Source organism: Ruditapes philippinarum, unplaced genomic scaffold (assembly GCF_026571515.1).
Source record: "Ruditapes philippinarum isolate M1 unplaced genomic scaffold, ASM2657151v2 ctg4228_1_1_1_1, whole genome shotgun sequence".
NCBI lineage: Eukaryota > Metazoa > Mollusca > Bivalvia > Venerida > Veneridae > Ruditapes > Ruditapes philippinarum.
The window spans coordinates 1,850-26,092 of NW_026863670.1; the positions used below are offsets into that span (position 1 = coordinate 1,850).

A 24,243-nucleotide genomic window follows, 5' to 3' on the forward strand; every position below is an offset into this window, starting at 1 on the left:
ATTAATAATTTTAAGGTTAGAGGTGATTCCCTTTGTTACTTGGGGAGGTACTCAATCAGGATTAATAATTAAGGTTAGAGTTGTTACCGTTCTTTTTTTCTTCAGGGGAAGTTAGTCCTACTGCGTCTTAATCATGAAAGTAAGAGTGATTTCCCTTTGTTTTCTTAAGGGGATAACTGTATCTGGATGAATAATTCAAGGTAAGAGTGATTTTTTTATTTTTTTCCTTCAAGGGAGGGTAACTCTATAATGACTTAATAATGAAAGGTAAGAGTGATTTCCTTTGTTTTCTGCAGGGGAGGTAGCTCTTATTGGATTAAATTTAAGGTTAGAGTTGTTTTCCTTTTATTTTTTCAGGAGAGGTTACTCTATCTGGCTTATTTAATGAATGATGAGAGTAATTTTCCCTTTGTATTATTCAGGGCAGGTTTTACTCTATCTTCTTATTTATGAAAGGTAAAAGTAATTTTCTTTTGTTTCATTCAGGGTCGGTTAATCTATCTGACTAAAAAAAAATGAGAGGTAAGAGTGATTTCCCTTTGTTTTCTTAAGGAAGGTTACTCTATCTTGCTTATTTATGATAAGTAAGAGTGAACTTCCAATTTTTTTCAGGGGAGGTTACTGTATCTGAATTTATGAATTTAAGGTTAAAGTGATTTTCCCTTTTTTCTTCAAGGTAGGTTACTCAGTTGAACTTAATTTTGAAAGGTAGAGTTTAATTCCCCTTTGTTTTTCAGGGGAGGGAGCTTATTTGAATAAATAATTCAAGGTAAGAGTGAGTTTCCCTTTATTTTTTTCTTCAGGGGAGTAACTGCTATATCTTAATAATGAAAGGTTAAGTGTTTTCCTTTCGTTTTCTTGAGGGGAGGTTACTCTATCTGGGACATTAATGAAAATAGAGTGATTTCCCTTTGCTGTCTCATGGGAGATTACTCTTTCTGATTTATAATTTAAGGTTAGAGTGATTTCCTTTTATTTTCAGGGGAGATGATCCATCTGGCTTGATAATGAAATGTAATTAGTGAATTCTCTTTCTTTCTTTTAAGGGTGTGTAAACCTCTATCTGCTTAATAAAAAGGTTGGAATCATTATGGTTTCCCTTTGTTTTCCTCATGGGGTTACTCTATTGAATTTAACGGTAAGTGTTATTTCCCTTACTTTTTCTTCAAGGATGTTTCTCTACATGACATAAGTTAATTAGAAGGTAAGAGTGATTTCCCTTTGTGTTATTCAAGGGGGTTACTCTTTCTTGTAAATAATTAAAGGTAAGAGTGGTTTCCTTTGTTTTTTTAAAGGAGGTTTACTCGATCTAACTTAGTTATGAAAGGTGAGAGTAATTTCTCTTTGTATTATTCGGGGAGTTTTACTCTATCTGGGCTTATTTATAAAGGTAAGAGTGATTTCCCTTTGTTTTTCAGGGGATGTAAACTCTAACTGGATTAATAATTTAAGGTAAGAGTGATTCCCTTTGTTTACTTCAGTGGAGGTTACTGCAATCAGGATTAATAATTTAGGTTAGAGTTGTTTCCCTTTGTTTTCTTCAGGGGAAGTTACTCTATCTGACTTAATCATTAAAGGTAAGAGTGATTTCCCTTTGTTTTCTTCAGGGGGAGGTAACTCTATCTGGATGAATAATTCAAGGTAAGAGTGATTCCCTTTATTTTTTTCCTTCAAGGGAGGTAACTCTATATGACTTAATAATGAAAGGTAAAGAGTGATTTCCCTTTGTTTTTCTGCAGGGAGGTAGCTCCATCTGGATAATATTTAAGGTTAGAGTGGTTTCCTTTTATTTTTTTCAGGAGAGGTTACTCTATCTGGCTTATTTAATGAATGATGAGAGTAATTTCCCTTTGTATTATCAGGGCAGGTTACTCTATCTTGCTTATTTATGAAAGGTAAAAGTAATTTCCTTGTTTCATTCAGGGTCGGTTAATCTATCTGACTTAGAAAATGAGAGGTAAAAGTGATTTCTTTGTTTTCTTAAGGGAAGGTTACTCTATTTGCTTATTTATGATAAGTAAGAGTGACTTCCTTTTTTTTTTCAGGGGAGGTTACTGTATCTGAATTTATGAATTAAGGTTAAAGTGATTTCCCTTTTTCTTCAAGGTAGGTTACTCAGGTCTGACTTAATTATGAAAGGTAAGAGTTAATTCCCTTTGTTTTCTTCAGGGGAGTAGCTCTATTTGAATAAATAATTCAAGGGTAAGAGTGAGTTCCCTTATTTTTCTTCAGGGGGTAACCTATATCTTAATAATGAAAGGTAAGTGTTTTCCTTCGTTTTCTTCAGGGGAGGTTACTCTATCTGGGACATTAATGAAAATAGAGTGATTTCCCTTTGCTGTCCTCATGGGAGATTACTCTTTTCTGGATTTATAATTTAAGGTTAGAGTGATTTCCCTTTTATTTCAGGGGAGATGACTCCATCTGACTTGATAATGAAATGTAAGAGTGAATTCCCTTTGCTTACTCACTCCTTTTGCAGATAATACGCTATCAGATAGACTTAATAATGAAGTATAAGATTGTTTACCGGTCCCTAACACAATTTCTAGTTTTCAGGGGAGATTACTCTGTTTGACAAATATTAGATTAGTATCTTATTAATAAAGGTTGGGGAAAGATAACTTGACACGTTCAGAAAAAATCTTTTTAATTCCAGTTTCTTTTTCAAAATAATTTGCATTCAAAAATACTTGTCATTGTTTTGTTTACAAAATCAATTTTATCATTCAACTGCATAATTTAAGACAAAACTGTTTTGCATGAAACAATATTTAATACGAAGTTAGGTGCTACCTATGGCACAGAAAGCTCATTTTAGCATAACATGTTCAGTGTACATGTAAACCAGATCTTTCTTGCTCTTCATTAGTAAATGCAAGTATTTTCTATTTTGTACCGTAAACAAAACGAATTAATTGACGGTGTTCAACCTATCATCGGAGCAATGGGAATATTCCAACGTAAACTATGTTAAGATATTTCAAGTATTGTTCCAGACACAACCTTAGTTAAGAAATTACTATTTTAGTTCCAAACTCAAACTCAGTTAAACTATTTCAAGTATTGTTCCTCACTCAAAATAAGTTAAGATAGTTCAGATGTTGTCTCAGACTAAAACTCAGTAAAGATGTTTAAAGAGTTGTTCCAGACTCAAACTAACTAACTAAGATAAGATAATTTAAGTGTTGTTCCCGACTAAAACTAAGTTAAGATATTTCAAGAGTAATTCAAGACTCAAACGCAGTTAAAAATTTTCAAGTATTGTTCCTCACTCAAGCTAAGCTAAGATATTTCAAGTACTGTTTCAGACTCACACTAGGTTAAGATAGTTCAAGTGTTTTTCAAGAATGAAGTTCAGTAAAGATGTTTTAAATATTCTCCAAGACTCAAACTGAGTTAAGATATTGTGGTGCACCGCTAATTAAGATTTTTTTTACCGTAATTGCCTTTTGTTTACATTTTATTCACTTACTATAAGAATCAAACTGTAATATTTGAGTATCCAAATACGTTTAACTGTACATAACGTATATTTCATTTTATCAAGTATTTTACCTTTAAATGACTCCAGAGATATTGTATTCATGTTTCATCAATGTTTGTTTATCACTCTAGTGATAAAATTTCCGCCATCTTACAAGTATGTTAGCTTTCGTGACGTCATTACTGTATTTGATTTATGACGTCATCATTTTTGTTGTTTTACAATATGATGTCCGTTAGGATTTGTAGGATTTTATAATTTTATTCACCAATAAGTTTTTCCGCACCACACGTACCCCGCTACCTTATAATGTTACCTAAACAAAGTTTGCATTACTATAAATGTTTTACGATCATTTATTACGCATGTTTAATATTATTTTTAATGTTGTTTATTGAAATTATTTTAGTGTGGGAGGTGTGGGATTCGATAAAACTCCTTTTGAGTATTTTCCCACAAGTTCCTACTGTGTTTGATACTGTGGGAAAACTTTCAGATTTTGTCCATGGTTTTTTATTTGACAACGTCCTGTTTCCGCTTTTCATAAGTTTCTTTATGGCGGGACACTTGTGCATCTTGATTAACTCGTGTCTTGGCATTTGCCAGCACGTTGTCTCTTTTTCAAAATATAAAAATTCACTTCCGACTGTCCGGAGTGTAATCAGCCATATAGCTTTAGTAAAATTCACTTCTGATTGTCCGGAGAGTAATCAGTCATATGGGCCTTTAGTCATATTGTAATCATTATACTATATATGTATTTCCGATTATCCGGAATACATATCCAGCTAATGGACAAAATTCTGCCAAAACCATGATAAATAGTTTTTAATCTAAAAACTTTGGTTGTTATATATCTTTCCTATCTTAATAAATATATATTCAGTGTTTTAAAGTTTTATTTTCGCATCCATGAATTCAATTAAGTCAATAAAGTGAGTGTTGGTTATGCATTTCCCGGGCATATTTCATGCAATAGTTAAATGTCTTAAGAGTTGGTTGCTCTGTTTGTGTTTTGAAAAATGCCACAAGACCTTTTATTTCTTCCATGCTTTCAACGCTTCACATATCCATATAAAATGACTGTATACCTGTTTAAACATTTCAAAGGGATAAAATATTGACAACAAAGAATGGAACAATTTTTTGCACTATTGTTTGACATTTTGAATGTCAAGTGAGCATCTGAATTGAATAGAAGGTGCTTCCAATTAAAAAGAAAGGTGAACAAGTTGAAAATGAAAGATTGCAAATTTTCTATGGAAATTGCCAAAACAGTTTAAATACTATACATAATCTTCACTGAAAGTAAATAGTAATAGAGAACCTTCTTAAAGTTTGTCATAATTTGTTACCAACAAAACAGTTCTTTAATGTTTTGCCTTTTCAAAGATCAAATAATATTTTCTAGAACAAGTTCACAAATATACGCTATCGTGCAGAAGTAATGTCCAGGTCTTCAAGGAATGTCATTTTTCTTTTCTTTTTGCACCTTTTACGTGGTCCCGTGGTCAAAGGTCGTATATTATTAATTTCTTCACCAGCTCTTTTCTGTACTTCTTCAACAACTGCTTTCACCTGCATAATGATAAAAAATAATTATTTAGCAATTTCACATGTTAATTACTGAAAGTTGTTTCGTGTTAGTGAGAAATTTTTTCCCATTTTATTTGCAGTCATGTTGAAATATACACTAAAGTCTTATTTATGCACATTTCGTACAAATCAAATGTTACAATAATATGTGACTAAATATATAAGTATTTTTACAAACCTACTACTAAAGATACTATTATCAACTAGAAAATTACTTCGTGTCAGTTTTTCATTGACCTTTTGCCACCTGACTTCTTACTCAAAATGAATCTTTCACTAGTCATAACAAAACATCAAACACAATTTTAGGGCTGTATGCTTTCCCTAGATATTGGTGAGAATGGTTGTAGACACCATTTTTGCGGTGACCTTAAAGAAAGAAGTCATAGACTTGTAAATTGTAAGTCAGGCAACGCTTTTGTACTTATCACGCTTTTGATTAAGAAAGGTAGAGAACGGACATTTGGACCTTTTAAGTGGGGACGTAAAAAGAAGGCAACCGTCGACTGCAATCACGTTAAAACCTTATGACACGGATATGTATGGTTGCCTGTTCGGCCATAATCGGGCACCTTACTGTTCTAAAAGTTTAATATTGCAGAAACAAAACTATCTTGTAGATCAGATGTATTGCATTTCATTTTAGTTCGCAAAACCTTAAGTTCCAAAAAATTGGATTAAAGTTAATTATTGTATAAGTAGCATTATACATTCTTTACAAATGAATTTAAACCGACGTACCCATACAAAGAATGTAGCACATCCTGCACTGACTTCACGAATCTGGTCTATACTGTATTCAGGAAGAAAGTCTCCAGCTCCAATGGCAACTTCCAAGGGGCATGTCTCAATCTTAAATTCTATTATCAACCTCTTCAATGACTCATGTCCAGTTTTCCCCAATACCATCTGTACATTTTTCCATTCCTTAAATCCAAAACAAAATAATTGCAAGCAAATAATAGAAACAATTTTAGTTTTTTAAAAAAAAATGTACATATAGCTGAATATATTCAGCCCTTTTTACGACACTAAAGTGTCCCGAGGTATGTATAAACAATTATCAAATAAGGACTTAAATTGTATATTCATGATTACAAATGAACGCGTAAATTTGTGTGTAAATGAGTGGTTTAAATATAATTAAGAATAATTCCACGCACAGACTCCTTCTTAATTCAGTATTCAGCACAGATATTTTCATTTCAATTACATTTTATCATTATTTTGTTGTAGAATAAAATTGTCATGAAAATATAAATCTGATAAGGTCTGTTTGCAATTGAGTCATCTATAGTTAATTATTTGATTTCTTTCTTCTTTCCTGAATAATCACGCTTTGGACTTTTTCTAAGGCTCGCACGTGCGCAACAAAAAAGCAATAGCGACCATCACCATGAAGCTATGTTCATTAAAAATGTCAGGGCGGGATTCAACATTAAGTATTGCGTTCTACCCATGCGCATCAAAAACGTCAGGGCGGAAATCAAGATGAAGCCTTACGTTCTACTTTTAATTTTCATAAAAAATAATCATATTATGTCTTGTTTAGAACTGGAATGTTAAAATACATCATTTTCTATATACTTGCAAGATTTAAAGAAAGGGGTTCGGGAACGAACTTCGGCTCTGCTTTCCTGTCCAACATTCGCAAATGTCCACTGCATGATATCCCGCCTTACACGCATTCAACTTTAAATATCACCTATCAAATATTTCATTGATTTCATTGTCGTTTATACATACGTATCTCCGCTTGAAGTATCTCCGCTTGCACGTATTTGTTTTTTATTTCTTTCTATGTTTTACCTTGGTTTCGTTTGCCCAATGACCAAGGAGAAGCAATGTTGACATCATAACCGCATGGACTATTATAGGTGGACTATTGTATCCTCTTATTTCAGCAATTGTAGATCGATCTAAGTCTAGTACCGCGTGTAGTAACCACTGGAGCTTCTTAAATCTATAAACAGAAGTTTATTTGAGGAAGCCGATTGGCTTTTCAACTTAAAGTTAGCAGTGCAACTTCAAATGAAATGAAAATAATGTAAAATGTAATACCAGTAATAATAAATTACTAGTAATGTACATTGTCACTTTAATATGTTCATCGTGTCTTAAATTGAAAGAGATTGACTTGCATAAGCAAATAAAAATCACTTAGATGGCATTTATTAACGTCCAAATTCAATGCTTTAAATAAAATGAAGAAAAAGAGCATGCATTCGTCGCATTTAAGAAAACGGTTATAATCATACCTTTGGAGTAGATTCCTTGCTATAGTAACCTCTTTTTCAAGTTTGTTCTCCAAACCAACGATCTTGACCTTCTTCAGTGTTGCTTCGATCAGTTTTATGTCTCTATCACGAATTCTTTCTAGTAACTCTGTTATTTTAAAAAGAACTTTTAATGTAGTATTTACCATGATTAAAGCTAGCAAAAATTGTTATATGAAAAGAAATCATAACGCTAAGTTAAGAAGCTGGAATAACAGAGGTACTACGATTTACATGTTTTAGATTTGGAGACACTTAAAATTGTTGTGATAACATAAGCGATAATCTTTTCATATTTTCATCAAAGCATTGATACACTTTCATTCAAATTATAGGTTTCGTCACTCTCAATCTACTGCTGGTATAAATGTTTTCTTTGCAATAAAAGGAAAAGCTGAAATCGCACAACATATAAAATATTATAATACATGAAATAGACGAGCCCTGACTGTCCGTTCAAGACTCGCTTATTACATTTACTGCACGAGTGTATATTGTAAGATAATCCTTTGATGGTTTAAACGTGTTGTATATGGGTCAAACAAATGTTACCTCTGCTAAACATTCGTATTCCTATTGTTTCCATTGCTATTGAAGAATGTTTTTTTTTTCTTTTTTAAAAAAAGACTATCATTACCATTAACTGATAGCAATAGATGCAAGAATTGAAAATTGAAGTTATGTTTTTTGACAATGTTTTGGAAAGCAAAGTTATGTAGGCGTGAGGCTAAGGTTGCAGGTTTTGATTCATTGTTAATAACCACTGTTACATCCGTTTTCTTCATTTTGCTAAAGCTATCTAACTGACTTATGGAAAATCAATGTTATTAATCAAGATGAAGTGACAAATAAAACAATATACGTATGGCGGTTAAGGTCATCATCTACTATAGCACCTGATCCTCATCCAGCAAACTTAACTGTGTCCTTGTGACATTAAGATGTCCCTTTCTCTCTATTTTAAAACCCAGAAGAAACAGGCATCATCAGAGGGGATAAAGGCCTCGGGATGTAAGAAATTAGATAAAGACTAGATCTAGTACCTTCGAAGCAGTATGATACCAAAGTTAACTAAGCACCATGTGTTTATTATGTGAATGCATGTGTCGGCGATGTCCTATATGTAGTCAGTGTGCACAGTACCTTGAATGACAGCACATCCTTCGCGTAAGTTGTATAAACGAGGTAACCATGTATTTCTAAAGATTATCAAATATGAGTTTAGATAGAAAACGTTTATGTACTGGGAATAGTAGAAGGTATTTATCGAATTGTATTTCATGACGGTGACAAGTAATTCTTCATCTTTAGACTGTCAAGGCATTTGATGTGCACAACGCAGTTAGTTTAAACATATTTATTGTATTATATTATGTAATCGGACTACAACATGCACATGTATTAACAACCATACTCTCATAATACACGCAATGGATTTGACGGAAGCACTGGGTTATACCAAGATTAAAGCGTTAAATTATAAATTTTGGATAAATAAAAACGCTACAACATTACTTGCAAGCAATTAAAAATAAGTACAATAATGATTACCTTTCTTTAACTCAAGCAATTGCAGCGATTCCTCTCCGTATATGATGTCCGGTTGAATTGACGGCTCTTCTAGTGCCTTCATATCCTTTATAACCGAACTTAATTCTTTCGGACTATTTTCTTCTATCGATTGGCACATGCGTCTACGTAGCACATCATTCAATTTCTCTGGAAAGTGAAATTGTAGGTGTTAAAAACTTTGTTTTTTTTTTAATGTAACTAACAAAATATTAACCAAGAAATTCAATGTCATATGACGGTATTATTCAGAAAAATAAATAACACAGTTGTATATCAAAAAGTTACTTGCGCTTTAAAATCGATTATAATTTATATACTGAAGAAGTGTTTCAAGTCTGAACTGCTTTACTTTGAAAAGTTCTTTTTAAAAAAAAATATTATCTAAAAAAGAAAAGAAATGTAAAGGGGCATTACTTTTCAAAAATAAATTTTAATTTAAGATTATCTTCCCTTATTGATAGTGAGCATCTATATCAAGTTTGAAAATGAATACTTTGATAGTTTCTGATAAAAAGGAATCTAATAAAAGAATACCAAGATACCGATCATTTAAAATTTCAAAGTCATGTTGTAGAAGAACTTTGTGAGAGGGACACAAACGCAAGAACAAAATAAGACATTCGTGAGTATCTAGTAAGCTTGAAACAAGAAATAATTACAATTGTTAGTACGCCAATGTTAAAGCTCAAGTAAGGTAAGTTTATTTTTACCTGACTCTTCAATCGGCTCTTCAGTATCCGCTTTGTTCATACTTTCATCAGTTGTCTCATCTGAATAATTATGTTTTTGAATTTTGACAATGAAGTCATGTGAGGGATACTCAGGTAAATTAATAACAAAAATATTAAAATTATTTTATTAACTCTAATCACGCTATAATTAAAATAACACTTTTTAAAGTCCCAGCACGAATTTATGATTTATTTCTTTATAGTTTGGTTCGAAGCGTGAATGTATCTTTATATATTTTGAACGAAATTTAGACGCCGACAGAATCACCGAGAGGTGTGACTTTAACAAACCCTGGAAGTAACAATAATAGATTATGTAGATATTGTATGATTGAAAACTGTAAGTCATTTATTTGAAATGTACTCAAACGTTTCCAGAGTTCACTGCGACAACTATTGTGAAATCATAACGCTCTTACCTGACTCACGTGGGTCAAGTAAGGAAACCACCATTTCATTCTTTATAAGGAGAAAAGTTTTGTTTCTGTGACAGTCTAGTGTTTTAATTTTGAGGACATGTACAGAATATCGAATGAAAAAAAATCAAACTAAGAAATGAATATTTTTGTGTCTTCCTTTAAATAAATCTTTTTCGTTTTTTCCTGTTATTTATAATTTGATTAAAGATCCTCTTAATATAAGTAGGAAACATCATCAATACACACGATCCATTCAATAATTCATTTTATTCTTGATGTATATGATCTTATGCGATCTAAAAAAGAACTTAATAAAACTGTTTTGATAATAACCGAATAAACACTTCTAAAGATACCTATTATTTCAAATGTTTGCGCTTCTTGCTTGAACGTAAGGTCCGATTTTACATTATTCTCTGTTCTTTCTTGAAATCCTTTTGGGAACCTCCCATTTTCATCTTTTTGATTAGATATAAGTAAAAAGTCACAAAATTCTTGAAGATTACCATCAGGGCTATCTTTAACAGTCAGTTTAATAACAAATTCTCCTTTTTCCGGTGTCATGACGTTAAATATGATGTCACCGTTTTCAACTAGATGAACGCAATAATCTGGACGTTCTTCCATTGTTTCCCCGCCAGTAAATACCATTGCTGCGAAGAACAGTTCACCCATTCTCGTAGTGTCGGAAATCCGAAATTTAATTTCCGCTTTTCCATAATCATCCATGTCTACCTCACCGGATAAATGACTGAGGGGAACCAATCCCATTTCTTTAGCAACGCGGCCTGGACCCCATCCTATAGCAGGGTATGGTGGAAACGGTTTGCGTTCATACACTCCTTCGCTTTAAATGTAATTTAAGCTGATATTAGTTAAGCGCAAACAGGCGTTTTAAAAGAACCAATGTGAAATGTTTTGTATACTATTTGTTTTATCATCAAATTAGGTTATCCTTTGCTATATTAAGATAGACGTTTGTCAAAGAAAAATTGAACTCGGTAAGATGTATCGCAAAATAAATATAAAAGTTTCGATTTCATTTGACAAAATATCTAAAAGTGAATTGGTCCATAATTGCAAGTCGGTAAAATAATAAATAATAACGTTTTATTATTAAACATTAAACAAAAAACAAAGATTTGTTTATGGCCTTTGTTGGCAAATGTGAGATACATTATCATATATTATAAATATGTATATATGATGCAGATAATTAAATATTCTAGAACAACATATTATTCTATCATCATATAAATGTGCATGCTAAATTATTAAAAATTGATCAACATTTTTTTCAAGAAATATTGCACAAGAATTCCAAAATGATACAATTCTTGTTTTTACCATTATTTGAAATATTTTATGGAAAATGTGCTCATTGTAGACCAATCCACTTAATGTTTTTTACTTTAAAATATTCATCTATGGCCAACACTACAGTTGTGACAAAAAGCATCATTAAGCTTTAAATATGAAACACACTTGATAGTTTAGTGATCTTACTCTTTCAAGAATAGTTTACACTTACTTAAAGATTAATTTATAAATCACTATCCAATCATAGTCGTAGATATCTCCTTTGATGGTGACGTCCTTGCCAAAAAGCTCGAATCTGAACACGTGCCTCTCTGGTGGCCGTATCTTCACAGTGAGAGTGTTGTTATTGTTGGTGCGATGCATGAACACATACCGGTCTTTTCTGCAGAAAAAGAAATACAAAAAAAACAACAACAAAAATATAACACCCGGGTGATGAAACGTGTTTGCTATAACAAATATATCAAGATTATTATCTACCGCCTCAGTTGTTAAAAGTGTTCTGGTAAATAATCCTACCTAAAGAAAGCTATTCAAACTGGTCTGAATAAATTTCTTTACAATGTTGCACAAGACTTGCATATTTACTCTTCACAGAAAAGCATTCTTATAATAGACTTTTGCAGCTTACTCCGATGCGGACAGCGGACGATGGACTATTGATCATTTTCAGGGGTTTTCTCAAAATAATAATACTGTATATAATTTAAAGTTAAAGGGTAAGTAAATGATAAAAAACAATCCAGTTTTCAAATTTATGTTTATAGTTTAAACCAATTTCTTTCCGTCTGCAAGCACGGTCGGCACATATCATTACAGTGTTACTTAACAATTTTCTTAAATGTCTCCACACCGAGCTTATAGCACGGCAAGTCTTGAGATTGGAAAGTGCATGTTTCACAGTCACCCTGTATGATTTTACGTACCTATTACATTTTCTACTATGTGACCAAGGATATATACATGTATATATACCGTGTATCTTAAAGAAAAGAATTTTACAAACCTAGAACTGTAAGTGAAATAGTGAAAATGATTAATGTTCATTAAAATGGAAATAAAGGTTGTAAATTATATTTCGGCTATAGAAATAATAAAACTCCTGACAAATAAATGCGATAAAATATCCTAATATACAGTTCTATAAGAATACAATATTAGACTATAAAATAGTGACTGCTGTAAAATTTTTGAATCAATGAATATGTTTCGATAAACCACATTCCCCTTGTAGCGATTGACCAACAACCCGGACCTGCTCCGAGAATGGTAACCGTGGCTGTCTCTCCGAGACCGGCAACCGTGGCTGTCTCTCCGAGACTGGCAACCGTGCCTGCCGCTCCAAGACCGGCAATCGTGAATCAACTTGCCGGAGAGAACAACAATGGCAGGGATAGAAAAAGGCCACTAGCAGCACTGATCAGAGAAAACCAGCTGTGATACAGTAAGTTCATCACAAAGAAAGTTCCCAAATTATTTAGAGAACTCGGAGTCAACTCCGATGATGAATGAAACAAATAAAAAATATATAAATGCACCATGTCAAATACATTATGACAATAAAATGTCATATAAATAATAACGTGTTTTTGTCTTTATCACCAGAAATAGTGTAACTCTCGACACTACCATGTATAGATGAGAAAGTTAAAGTTCTGAATTTTGACTCATCTCAGTTAACAACCATTTTGAGAAATTCCCCGCAACAATTGTTTGTTATCAGATGTCCACTGTCCGGGTCAGAGTAAGCTGCAAACGTCTAATATAATGTTTCGTACATTTATCATTATGCATAAATCGGAACAATTTGTCTTTTTCAGTGTTCAAAATATCAATGTACAAAACGGAGCAAGAACAATTTTGTATTAGATGAGAACCGCTAGACACCACATGGAGCAAGTGTAAAGATATTATTATTACTATCATTTTTATTATTATGACGATTTATTTTCGTCACTTAATTGAATGTTGATTGTTGAAAGTAAATCATTATGACAAATCACAGTCTTTATACTACAAAAAGCATTGTAGAATTTGAAAGTTTTCACGAAAAGAGTACTTTTCCTGTTAACAGTTGCAACTTTAAAGACTTCAATTTTTATATGAAATTTACTTGCCTACATTTTTTAAACATACAAGACTGTTAAAATGTTTGATAAAATACTAATTAAAAATAGTTTTACTTGGTCAGGTTGGTTGAAACAATATTTTATTTCAATCAAATATATATACATAATATAATTATAATAAAATGCAAAAAGGAATTGAATAGAAAGCTTGAAGCTGTTTTAGAAACTCTCTCCTTGGAATGAAACAAAAGTAATTAATGATAACATTCGTATATAAACAAAATATTGTATGCTTGTAATTCTTAAAATTAAATATTTATCAATGTACAAAATGAAAAAAAAAGAAAAAAAAAAGAAATTAAGATAAACATCTTAGCTACGACCGGGCGTACGACCGTTGATAAAACGACACCCTGATGTTTATCTTAATTTCTTTATTTTTTATTGGATAAACACAAGTTAAGTACAACCAGAAATAATACGAAGAGCCTCGATTTGGATTTTTTGGTTGGAGTTTTTGTTTGTCATAGTAAGACGAATTGTCCCAGGCAGCATCCAAATATTCAATCAAATGTCAAATGAAGGCAGGATTTTCGACAAATTTGAGACCTCTCATAATACTTATTGTCTGCCAAGATTTTATTTTTATTTTTGCCACGTGCTCATGCCAAGATCTGTTACTTGAAAGGTCACATCCAAATACTAATGATGTTTGACTTTTTGGATTGGGACATTGTTCATATATCATGTATATAGTGGTGAATGAAACGGCTTGATTACCTTACGAGAAATAAGTAGAGACTCGATTTTGCTTGGTTGAAATCGACAAACCAGTCATTAGCCCATTTCAAAACTTTACAAAGGTCAAAATTTAAGATATTAGCAGATGAGTGTGGCTCATCGACAATAATGTAGAGACTTGTATCATCAGCAAAGAGTCGAATGGATAAATTCATATCCTCAACTATGTCAATAATACATACAAGAAAGAGTAAAGGACCAAGAATAAAACGCTGTGGAACATGGAATATATTGGCAAGACTTCGGAATACGTACCAGAAAGTACAAGACGCTTAGAGTGTCCAGAAAGAAAATCCTGAAACCAGCGAATAAGAACACCAAATAAGCCAATTACTTTAAGTTTATGAATGAGGCCACCATGCCAGACGCGGTCATATGCTCGGGAAATATAGCAAAAGATAGCATGGACTTCTTTTCCTCCGTCTAGAGCTTGACAAAAAGTGTCATAAATAGACAATAGTTGATTTGCTGTTGAATCATTCTTTATAAATCCAGATTGCAAATGTGTTATGCAGTTGTTTGATATGAAGAAATTAAAGACGTGTTTATGAATTATACGTTCTAGCACTTTGCTGATTATAACTAGAGGCAATAGTAGGATCGATCTTCTTAAAAATTACACAGACATTTGCCAATTTCCATTGAGATGGGCCCTTACCAGTTTCAATTGATTTATTGAAAAATGAGAAAGTGGGTATGTCAATTCTTGAAAGAGTTCAGAAAAAATTTTGTTGTTGATTATGTCAGGGTCTGCTGCCTTCCCTTATGTTAACAGCTTTAATGTATCTAGTACTTCCTACTTAGTGATAGCTATAATTTCTTACTGTGGTTTATTTGATCGAGAATGAATGTTAGGGATTTAATTGGAATCACTAATTAATGTCTGCGACTGAAATAATTTGTTCAGAAGGTTGGCTTAATCATAATGGGATCTCAGTATTTTTCCATGATCTTTTAATATTTGTATACCCTTGATTATTGACGATGTTGATATTTGATGTTTAAAAATTTTTCAAATATCTGCAGGTGACATATTTCCATTTTTAAGTTTGTCTGCAAGTTTCTGTGATTGTTGCCGCTTCGCTTGTATGAGTAACGTTTTTTTATCTGCCTGTATAATTGCCAATGATGAGGATTTTGTGTTTCTGTGCTTTGTCGTTTACGCGTTTGTGTTTTCTGATTTGTTTCCTTCGTTTTGCATCAATGGAGGCGATGATTGGCGTATCGTGACTATTGTGTTAGGTTTATATTTGGCTGCAATGAAATTGATTGTGTCTGTGTATAGATTTCTATGATGTCATTTAGAATGGTATCCCATTGGAAAGCAGAAATCTCCTTCTTAAACCTACATAATCACTTTTATCATATTGACATACTTTTCTTTTGAGATTTTGCGAAGTTGGTTAAGAGGAATCAAGAATACAGCAAATAGGGCAGTGACATCTACCGACTTGATCAAGAAAGGGGTCTCCATTGCCATATGCAGAAACTCTGCAATTCATGAAGCCTAAAGATAGATCTAAAAGGGAATTTGAAGAAACAGTATAATGTGTTGGCTGTTGTATTACTTTAGTCAGATTGTATTTGTTGCAATGCTATTGATTTTTGTTGCCGATGTATGTTTTTGTACGTCTAAGTTGAAATATACGGATATAACTATATCAGATATAATTGTGTCAAAAGCGAGACCGAATGACATGTCTATCTGAGAGAGCACGGAAGGGTAGAATTCTGAGGACGATAGAACGTATCATACAGCAGTTTCTATTCTTAAGAAAATCTCCAACCAAATACTTTCCACACTTTAAATCTCTAGATATATCTTTGAATTGCATGGATAGTGTTTTTAACATAAACCAAAATACCTCCATGATTGTCCGTACCTCCGTCGTTTTGAAAAGGGGGAGGATAATTATGAAAATATAAACAATCTGTATCAACAGCGGCGGCCAGTCAGGTTTCTGTTAATGAGATAATGTAAAACTGATCAAGTTCACCTTCAACGATATCCTTTTCCTTTAGAAAACTTTGCACATTATAATGCACACATGATAATGAGTGAGAAAAGCCGGATAGGGAAAGGAATGAGGATTTTGATATTTATGATATATCACCTAAAGAAATAGAGGAGTTATGACACTCTGGTGCAGGGTTTTGTGAATGTCACCACAGAGATGAAGAATAAGACCCATCCAACGTATCATTTCAAAGTGATTTAAATGTTTAACACCTTTTACTCTCTGTTGCCTTTTTTTAAACAGGCCCACCCATCCTCAATATACGTAATACTTTGCCAGGAAAGTACTTATGTAGGGATGAAGAAACCAATACAGCATCGCAACCGGACAAGACAAAAGAAAAAAGACAGAAGTGGAATAAGAAGAATAAGAAGAAACATAATCCATAAGGATACATTTTGTAAATTTTCTTAAAAGGGTATAAACTACAAAGCCTACGTAAATAGATAACAAACATACTTGGTCAGGTTGCTTGTCTTGCCATATTCAAATCGTTCTGGCCAATAAGAATCAAAGTGATAGAGTAAAAACAAACTGACCGTTAAAGGAAATAATGGGTTTTCACTCTGTATAACTTTTTACACGTACCACATGAGGTACAGGCTAAAAATCGATGTTTATTTTTGTTGGTGTTGTTTTTAATAAATCGAAGCAGGCAGCACTTCAAAGAAAAGCTGTTATCGGCATGCAATAAAAAGCGTTACAGAAAAAAAACTCGGATTTTCATAGAATGGCTTGAACTTCCTTCTCGAGTTACATTGTATTTCCCGTGCTTGACGCTTGTTGTCGCCCCATTCGCTGATGTCAATCCGGTAAAGTCTCCAGTACTATTAAAATATTAACATATAATATAACACAAAGAACTACAAATTGTCAATGGAATTAATGTTATTGCCTTTTAGTATTGTTTTCATAGCATAGTGTTACTGTGTATTTTATGTATTTTGTGCCTGTATCATTGAAAAAAAATCGTCGAAATAGTAGTATTATGTATATTTTCATGCTTTAAGATCTTTTGTTTACAATATATTGATAATATAGTCGTCACCTGACATATTTTGTACTCCCGTTAGATATAAAAATGGCTAGCCATACGGTGACAGCTGCCCATAGAAGCGTATACATCCGTACTTGTAGCCAGCAGCTGTTACAATTAATATATATAACCAAAGTCATCTGATAAATAGAGGATATTGAATGAGTGTAGTTTAATACTAAATTTACTGATCGAGTTGAATAAAATCATATTATGCAAGCCTCTGGCGAGCATAATATTGTTTTATTCAACGAGTTTAATAAATTTAGTATTGAATCTACACGAATATAATATTCTATTTATCACATATATAAAATAAAAACAGTAAACTGTTAAAATGAGTATTTTTTCAATGATGCGCCCATTGTGTAACGCTAACATCAGCGCGATGTAACAAATGACGTCGCGTCAAAGTGTTATTACACTGGTGTAATATCGTTTTTATTTAATTGGTTTATTACATTCCTGCGCCGCGGTTTATGTGATAAAAGTTTATATGAAATGGCATCACAATAGATTCTACAACCGTATTTTAATTTGATATAGATTTATCTTGGACTTATACACTTGACTTTTGTTCTATGATAATATCAGACATGATAGATAGCTTAGAAATGCTTACCTTTTCTCAACACCATCCTCCAGAAGGAAGAGACGACACTTAAAGTCTATGTTCAATGACGACTGTTGAGGAATCGTGAATTTTATTTCCACCTGGTTGGAATCACTCACTATAATACACTGTGTATGAGTCAATGTTTGTACATGCAAATTAAAATATCCATCCTTTACATATGCCATGGTCTCAAACTCTGTTTGCATTAGAGGATCTTTTCTTAGCTGCCATTTTTGACACATCGGTAAATGCGTTGTACCAAATTGATCAGGATCAGTCAAAAAGTAATTGTCATCACATAAATAATACAGTCTAAATGGTAAGTCTCCATTTTTGATGACGTCATCTCCATTCGGATTAATGACGTCGTGAGTGACTGTGCCCCAATAAGAGTTAATAAAACGCCAATGTCCGTCGACCAAGACAGCGTTCCATTCACCAAAGTGTTTGACCTCGTCGATTCGGTCTCCGACTTCGTATGTTGATCCCTTAACAGTCCCGTGTATAATGACACAGGGTATGTCCGCATATCTGAATATAAGGAAAAAGTTGGTTTCTTATCTGTCAAAGAAATTGTATTTTAAATGATAATAATTTATTCTGATGTCGCAACAACCATTAAATGTAGAGAACTATTTTTAAAGACTAAATCTACCTGAAAGTTTATTGTGACTGTATTGCTTTCCCACCAAAAAAAATTACATCGGCCAATATCGTAGCAAATCGGTTATTTCCGGAACGTTATGTTTTGCCAAAATCTTGCGCATTAGATTATTTACAATCATTCATCCTTTATCGCTATGTGCTAAATTCCGGTTATAAACGGTTAAAATACTATGGAAATATTTAAAACCGATGATTGTGAAAAATAAAGTTCCGGAAATGACCGATTTATTACGATATTGGCCGATATTACTAATTTTTGGCGGGCAAGCATTGCAATAGACAGGTTTGCAATATTATAACCTGACCTGGTGTATATGTATATTGAATTGAAGTATCTGCCATTTTTGATCTACCTGCATAACTTAGAAACAAGCTCAGCATAACTTTTTTCTTCATTTTTTATACGCCACAGTTCAAATAGAACATGACTCTTCGCAGGTTTTTTCTCCAGTGGAAGTTGATCAATAGGCTGGCCAGTTATCCATCGGTAAATGACCCGGATTTTTGACATTTCATCGTCATATCCGGCGATAAGGTAGTTCACCAAATCCTTCAATGGCTGTCGATAAAACTTGGTTGGTGTCTGAAGGAAAAAATAAAAATATATAATTAAAACACAGACCCCTTTAAAAATATTATTAAAAGGACAGATTATCAACCGTCTACTATAATAGTTTCCATGTCCTTCCTCTGAAAAGTGTTTTTAATCATCCGTTGTTGCATGCTTTAATCGTCTGTTTGATTTATTTTGATAAAAGTGTCCCTGTTATCACCTTTGGTGCTAACGATGTTTACTTTTTGTTTTGTTATTTAACCAAGGAATGTAGACGCGAAAAGTACTATAGGTTAAAAAGTCTCTGGTGTTACAATCACTTTTATCATGACCTACGTACTTTAGATGTTGATAGTACTGTTACTTATGTAATAAGAAAAATAATCTCAGCAACGTGATACACTAACATCTTAACTCCAATTGGTCTATATTATATATTATAAAGTAATGAGGTAAAAAAAATAGTTCTTTTTTTTTTTTTTTTGGGGGGGGGGGCGGGGGGCAGGTTATGTCGAACCATCAAAGCGAAAACATCAGGTGCCCCTACTAGCATCGGACACTTTAGTACAACCTCTGACGCTCCGTAAGTTAGCTATTATAGATCGTCGGGAAATAAAAGAAACCAAGATATTGAGAATAAGAGATGACATTCAAATGGTATTAACATTTAAGCCGCGTCACGACAAAACCAACAAAATGCGTTTGCGTTCAGCATGGATCCAGACCAGCCTGCGCATCCGCGCAGTCTGATCAGGATCCATGCTGTTCGCTTACCAACCCTATTACAAGAAGCAAAGCTGATCGCGAACAGCATGGATCCTGATCAGACTGCGCGGATGCGCAGGCTGGTCTGGATCCATGCTGAACGCAAACGCATTTTGTTGGTTTTGTCGTGACGCGGCTTAGACGTTATTTTAATGACATTCACTTACGTTCACAGCTCTGTTGTCCACATCAATATAGTCGTCCAGATTGAATATTTCAGCTTTCTTTGTCGGCGGTGGGTGTGGTCCAGGAATGTCCGGATCTAGGGCACTGATGTCGTCGACATAACAATCAAGCTTGTCGCTATATTTGAATGTCGGCTGTAAGGAGTACAAGCCTGGTGAACAACAGAACTTGCTCTGTTAAATCGTAAATCGCTATTTCCTAGGTAGTACATGTCGTCAATTTAAGTGTGAACAGAAGTATAATTTTGTCTTCTTTATTTAATTATCTATATAGAATATCGGCATTTGAAGATGATATACCATGTGCGCTTGCTGAAATTGTCAAGGGAACGTACAGTTGATAATTAAAGTCGTGACGGCATTTCCACGTTAGCAAATTTAGTATTGAAACGTTTCATCATGAAATAGTTGCTCAAAGACATGCTTTTATTAAACAGCAATGGAGATTCGAAACTAATAAGTTTAAGATGATGTTTAATTTAGAATGTAATTTAGAAGATTGGTCTTCTTTTGAGACATAAATCACTTTAATGTTTGCTGGTTTTAATAAGGTTACCAGTCATGAGTGTTTCGAGCATGATTTTTTGTAAAGGCTGTGCATTTAATTAAAGTTTAAATTTGGACATGTTTAATTTGCTTATAAAAATTCCACCCACTTTTGATTTATAAGGTTTTTTTTATTATATCTTTATGGCTTTATATAGTATTATAGTTAGCCAAGTTATGCCATTATTTAAGTTTACATTAATATTGCGAACATCTCATTGTTGGAGTAATTTGAACTATTTCTCGTAAGCTTTGTTATGGATTAACTATTGTGCATTGTACATTTTAAATAGTTAACCTCTGTAGCACCGCATTTGGTGTCCAACAAATTTTAGGATGTCACCCCAAAGTGCGTTACGCACTTATTGGCCAAATACCAAGGTGCGTTGCGCACTGTGAGGTACAATCTTGACCCTAAAGTGTCTTACACAGGAACATATGCAATTTTAGCATAAAAAAAACGATTGAAAAAGGTAAAATGTATTAATTAGTACGTCGGATAACAATAGCAAGCGGTATATTATTTTATGTATTTTTTTTAATCTAAAGATTGCGTTTTGCAAATGATTATAACTTTATATTCAGTTATGTGTCTCAAATAATAAAGGATTTGAAGTGGAATAGATAAATATAGTTGATGTGTAATGAGTGCAATAATACATTAGATCACGTAGATAACACGTTGCTTAAACTTTGTCCATTAACTAGCATTGTGTACCGATAATTGTAGTGGTTGCGTGATGTACACAATTATTTCAATCTGATTAAAATACCTTTTGAAGCGGTGACGACTCATTGAAAACCTAAATTCCCTATTGCTATAAGGTTATATATCCAAAGGAGATAACATTTCTATATTTATTACTAAATAATCGTTCTTTCTCTGCTGAATGCTGTAGTGAAAGTCAGGTGCCGGGAAAAATGACCGTTTAAGATGGTTAACAAGATAGGTGCCAAATAAAATAATCAAGATGTTAAATCCATAAAATTATATGGTGTAATCAATGGCATTTATTACAGGAATAATTGATTAAACATGATTGTATAAGGTTATTTCTGGAAAGCATTAAATCTATCTATTTTCTGAATTGGCGGTCATTAACGTTTACATTAAATACGCTCGTGTCATTGATATACACTGACGGACTTTGAAAACGCACCAGTTGAGCTTTTACATTTTAATAGGGAAGTGCATATTTGATTTTTATTTTTGCATACTGTGAAGGACACATGTGTTTATAATTCTCACTTCAAAATTTTTACTGTATCACTGCTTCTTTTATTGAGTTTAAGCCGAAAATGCATGGTAACCGAATTAACAAAAGTCACAACGCTACTTTATTTATTATAAGATATAATAAGTTTGGGTTTTGCTTTAAAAATTTTATTGCATTCTATAGGTTGCATCTACTTGAAACGTTTTCTTTTTTTATCTGGATTGCTGTTTATATGAAAATAAGAGGCAAACGTATTATTTCTAAAGAAGAAACACTCATTTCAATGCCAAATAAGCAAAATAGGAAGCGCCACAACATTTTCTATACATGTATATTCGAACACGAATTTGTTAACTTCACGATTCCTGGAAACTCTTACCATGTTTATATAGTAAAGCATTCTTCAATGCATAGCTTGCAGAAAACATAAGACAATATTATACCTATGTTGACAATTGAATTCGGCGACATGCGCTAGTTCGAAAGTAGCGATAAAGAGATTTACCGAACGTAACCAAAAGAGATAGCTCTGTTGTTTTCCAGACACAGGGTTGGTAGTTAACAGACGACCAGGGGCACTCATTATCTGTAAGAAACGAAACGAAATTTACATATAATTTCAATCTATGTCAAGCGTGTTGATAATTGTAAAAGACACATTATGCTTCATATATGATTTTTATTTTTATCTCTCAAAAGCTTTTTAATGTTGGTTTACTTTTATAGTATCTAAAACGTTACTTATTGGCCAATTACCTGAACCATCTTTTCGTCTGTTGCTTTTTGGCAATTGGCACTGTTATAATGAATCAGAATTTTGTATGGAAGTCAAAATATTACTTAATTTAGATTTTGCTACATTTATGACAAATTATTTAACATTTATTGCCTCTTTCTTTAAGTAACAGGCATTTAATATTTTCTGAAAACATTATCTAAAAGTAAAAGAAAAATCATGTCTGCACTTTCTAAAGTCGTAAAAAAATGTATTTGTTTTGAGGACTAATATGCCTTCTTTAATTGAAACCACTAAAGGTTTAAAGAGGAAGTTAATGACCTCAGATCCCCTTTCAAAATTCCATTTTATTTAGTCCCGCCATTGTTTTCTCATTTAGGGCACAAGCATTATTTTGATTGGTGACCATACGCCGCTTTTCATGGAATGGTACGAATGTGTCACATTGAAGGTTCCATGATAACCGCCGTATGAACACATCTGCGGATGTTTTTCAATTCAAAATTTTACCGTTTTCATGTTTAAATTATGAATTCTGCTTAAGACGGTGCTAGGGGGCGTGGACGGTAGTTTGCGCTTGCAGTACCGTCCATGAATAGGCTCTATCAAACCGAGCCTCCAAATATTTCAATTTTGCCGTGTTGAGCTTTCCTAAGGGATTCTTACTTTCTCTATTGCATTGATTTCCGTACGATTGATTATCAAAAAAAAGAAAGAAAATAAACAAGCTAGACAACAACACAAATCAAATTCAAACTACTAGTACATTCAACCTTGTGTCCTATAACTGTGTCCAAATGACAAGGTTGCCCACAGTTTCATTGTTTGGCAAGTCTACGGACGGACTGCGATAACATGACAAAGTGACGGTTGGACAAGGGTATATCTATATGTCCCCTAAAATTGTGAGGAATAAAACCTGCTATAACCAACATAATGGGTTTGCGACCAGCACGGATCCAGACCAGCCGGCGCATCCGCGCTGTCTGATCAGGAACCATGCTGTTCGTTTACCAACCCTTTAACAAGTAGGGAAACTGATAGCGAACAGCATGAATCCTGATGAGACTGCGCGGATGCGCAGGCTGGTCTGGATCCATGCTTGTCGCAAACGCACTATGTTGATTTTGTCGTGACGCGGCTCATATCTTAAGCAATCACGTAACAGCTCATTATGAAACAAAAATTAACTCGCTAAAATTTAGGATCAGAATGATATTATTAGATAATATAAATATTTTAAAAAGAATACCTGCTTTAAGATGCCAGGCGTTACCCTGTCAGAAATCTGTCTTTGTGCTACACCGTCTGTAAAATTAACCAATAAACTTTATCAAATTGTTCAAACTAACAATAAAACACTTTTATTCAACTTTAACTTTATCCATTTATTTACACGTATATAATATCTAATAATTGATACTCCTGTAACTAAGGTGTTAATTAAGTATCGATCAACTAAGTAAGAATTCCTTGTTAAAGATTTTATGTGCTGTCTATTGATATTATCACGTTCAGCGTTCATTAAACAATTGCATTCAGATTACAATCAAATGATCGCATTTCCTACCACGTAGTAGTTTAATACGTCTATAGTTATGTCAAACCGGCATTTATTATAAGTTTATTCTGCT

The 24,243-nt window shown here is 33.1% G+C and overlaps 3 protein-coding genes across 3 annotated transcripts; all 3 read right to left on the reverse strand.

Annotated features, from left to right (window-relative positions):
- Positions 1–4,703: 4,703 nt before the first annotated feature.
- On the reverse strand, positions 4,704–7,036 carry LOC132722929 (uncharacterized). The gene is made up of 3 exons (XM_060707553.1): positions 6,893–7,036; positions 5,825–6,010; positions 4,704–5,065 (listed from the first exon to the last, which is right to left on the reverse strand). Exons 1-3 carry the CDS (start codon positions 6,938–6,940, stop codon positions 4,919–4,921), a joined length of 381 nt encoding a protein of 126 aa, XP_060563536.1. The 5' UTR covers positions 6,941–7,036; the 3' UTR covers positions 4,704–4,918.
- LOC132722931 (uncharacterized) lies at positions 7,009–10,930 on the reverse strand. Its single transcript, XM_060707555.1, has 5 exons — positions 10,438–10,930; positions 9,642–9,701; positions 8,911–9,078; positions 7,342–7,468; positions 7,009–7,108 (listed from the first exon to the last, which is right to left on the reverse strand). Exons 1-5 carry the CDS (start codon positions 10,850–10,852, stop codon positions 7,009–7,011), a joined length of 870 nt encoding a protein of 289 aa, XP_060563538.1. The 5' UTR covers positions 10,853–10,930.
- Positions 10,931–11,608: 678 nt separating this feature from the next.
- On the reverse strand, positions 11,609–24,172 carry LOC132722926 (hillarin-like). Its single transcript, XM_060707549.1, has 7 exons — positions 24,157–24,172; positions 23,862–23,917; positions 22,379–22,459; positions 20,093–20,245; positions 18,961–19,190; positions 17,948–18,472; positions 11,609–11,783 (listed from the first exon to the last, which is right to left on the reverse strand). Exons 1-7 carry the CDS (start codon positions 24,170–24,172, stop codon positions 11,609–11,611), a joined length of 1,236 nt encoding a protein of 411 aa, XP_060563532.1.
- Between the last annotated feature and the right edge of the window lie 71 nt (positions 24,173–24,243).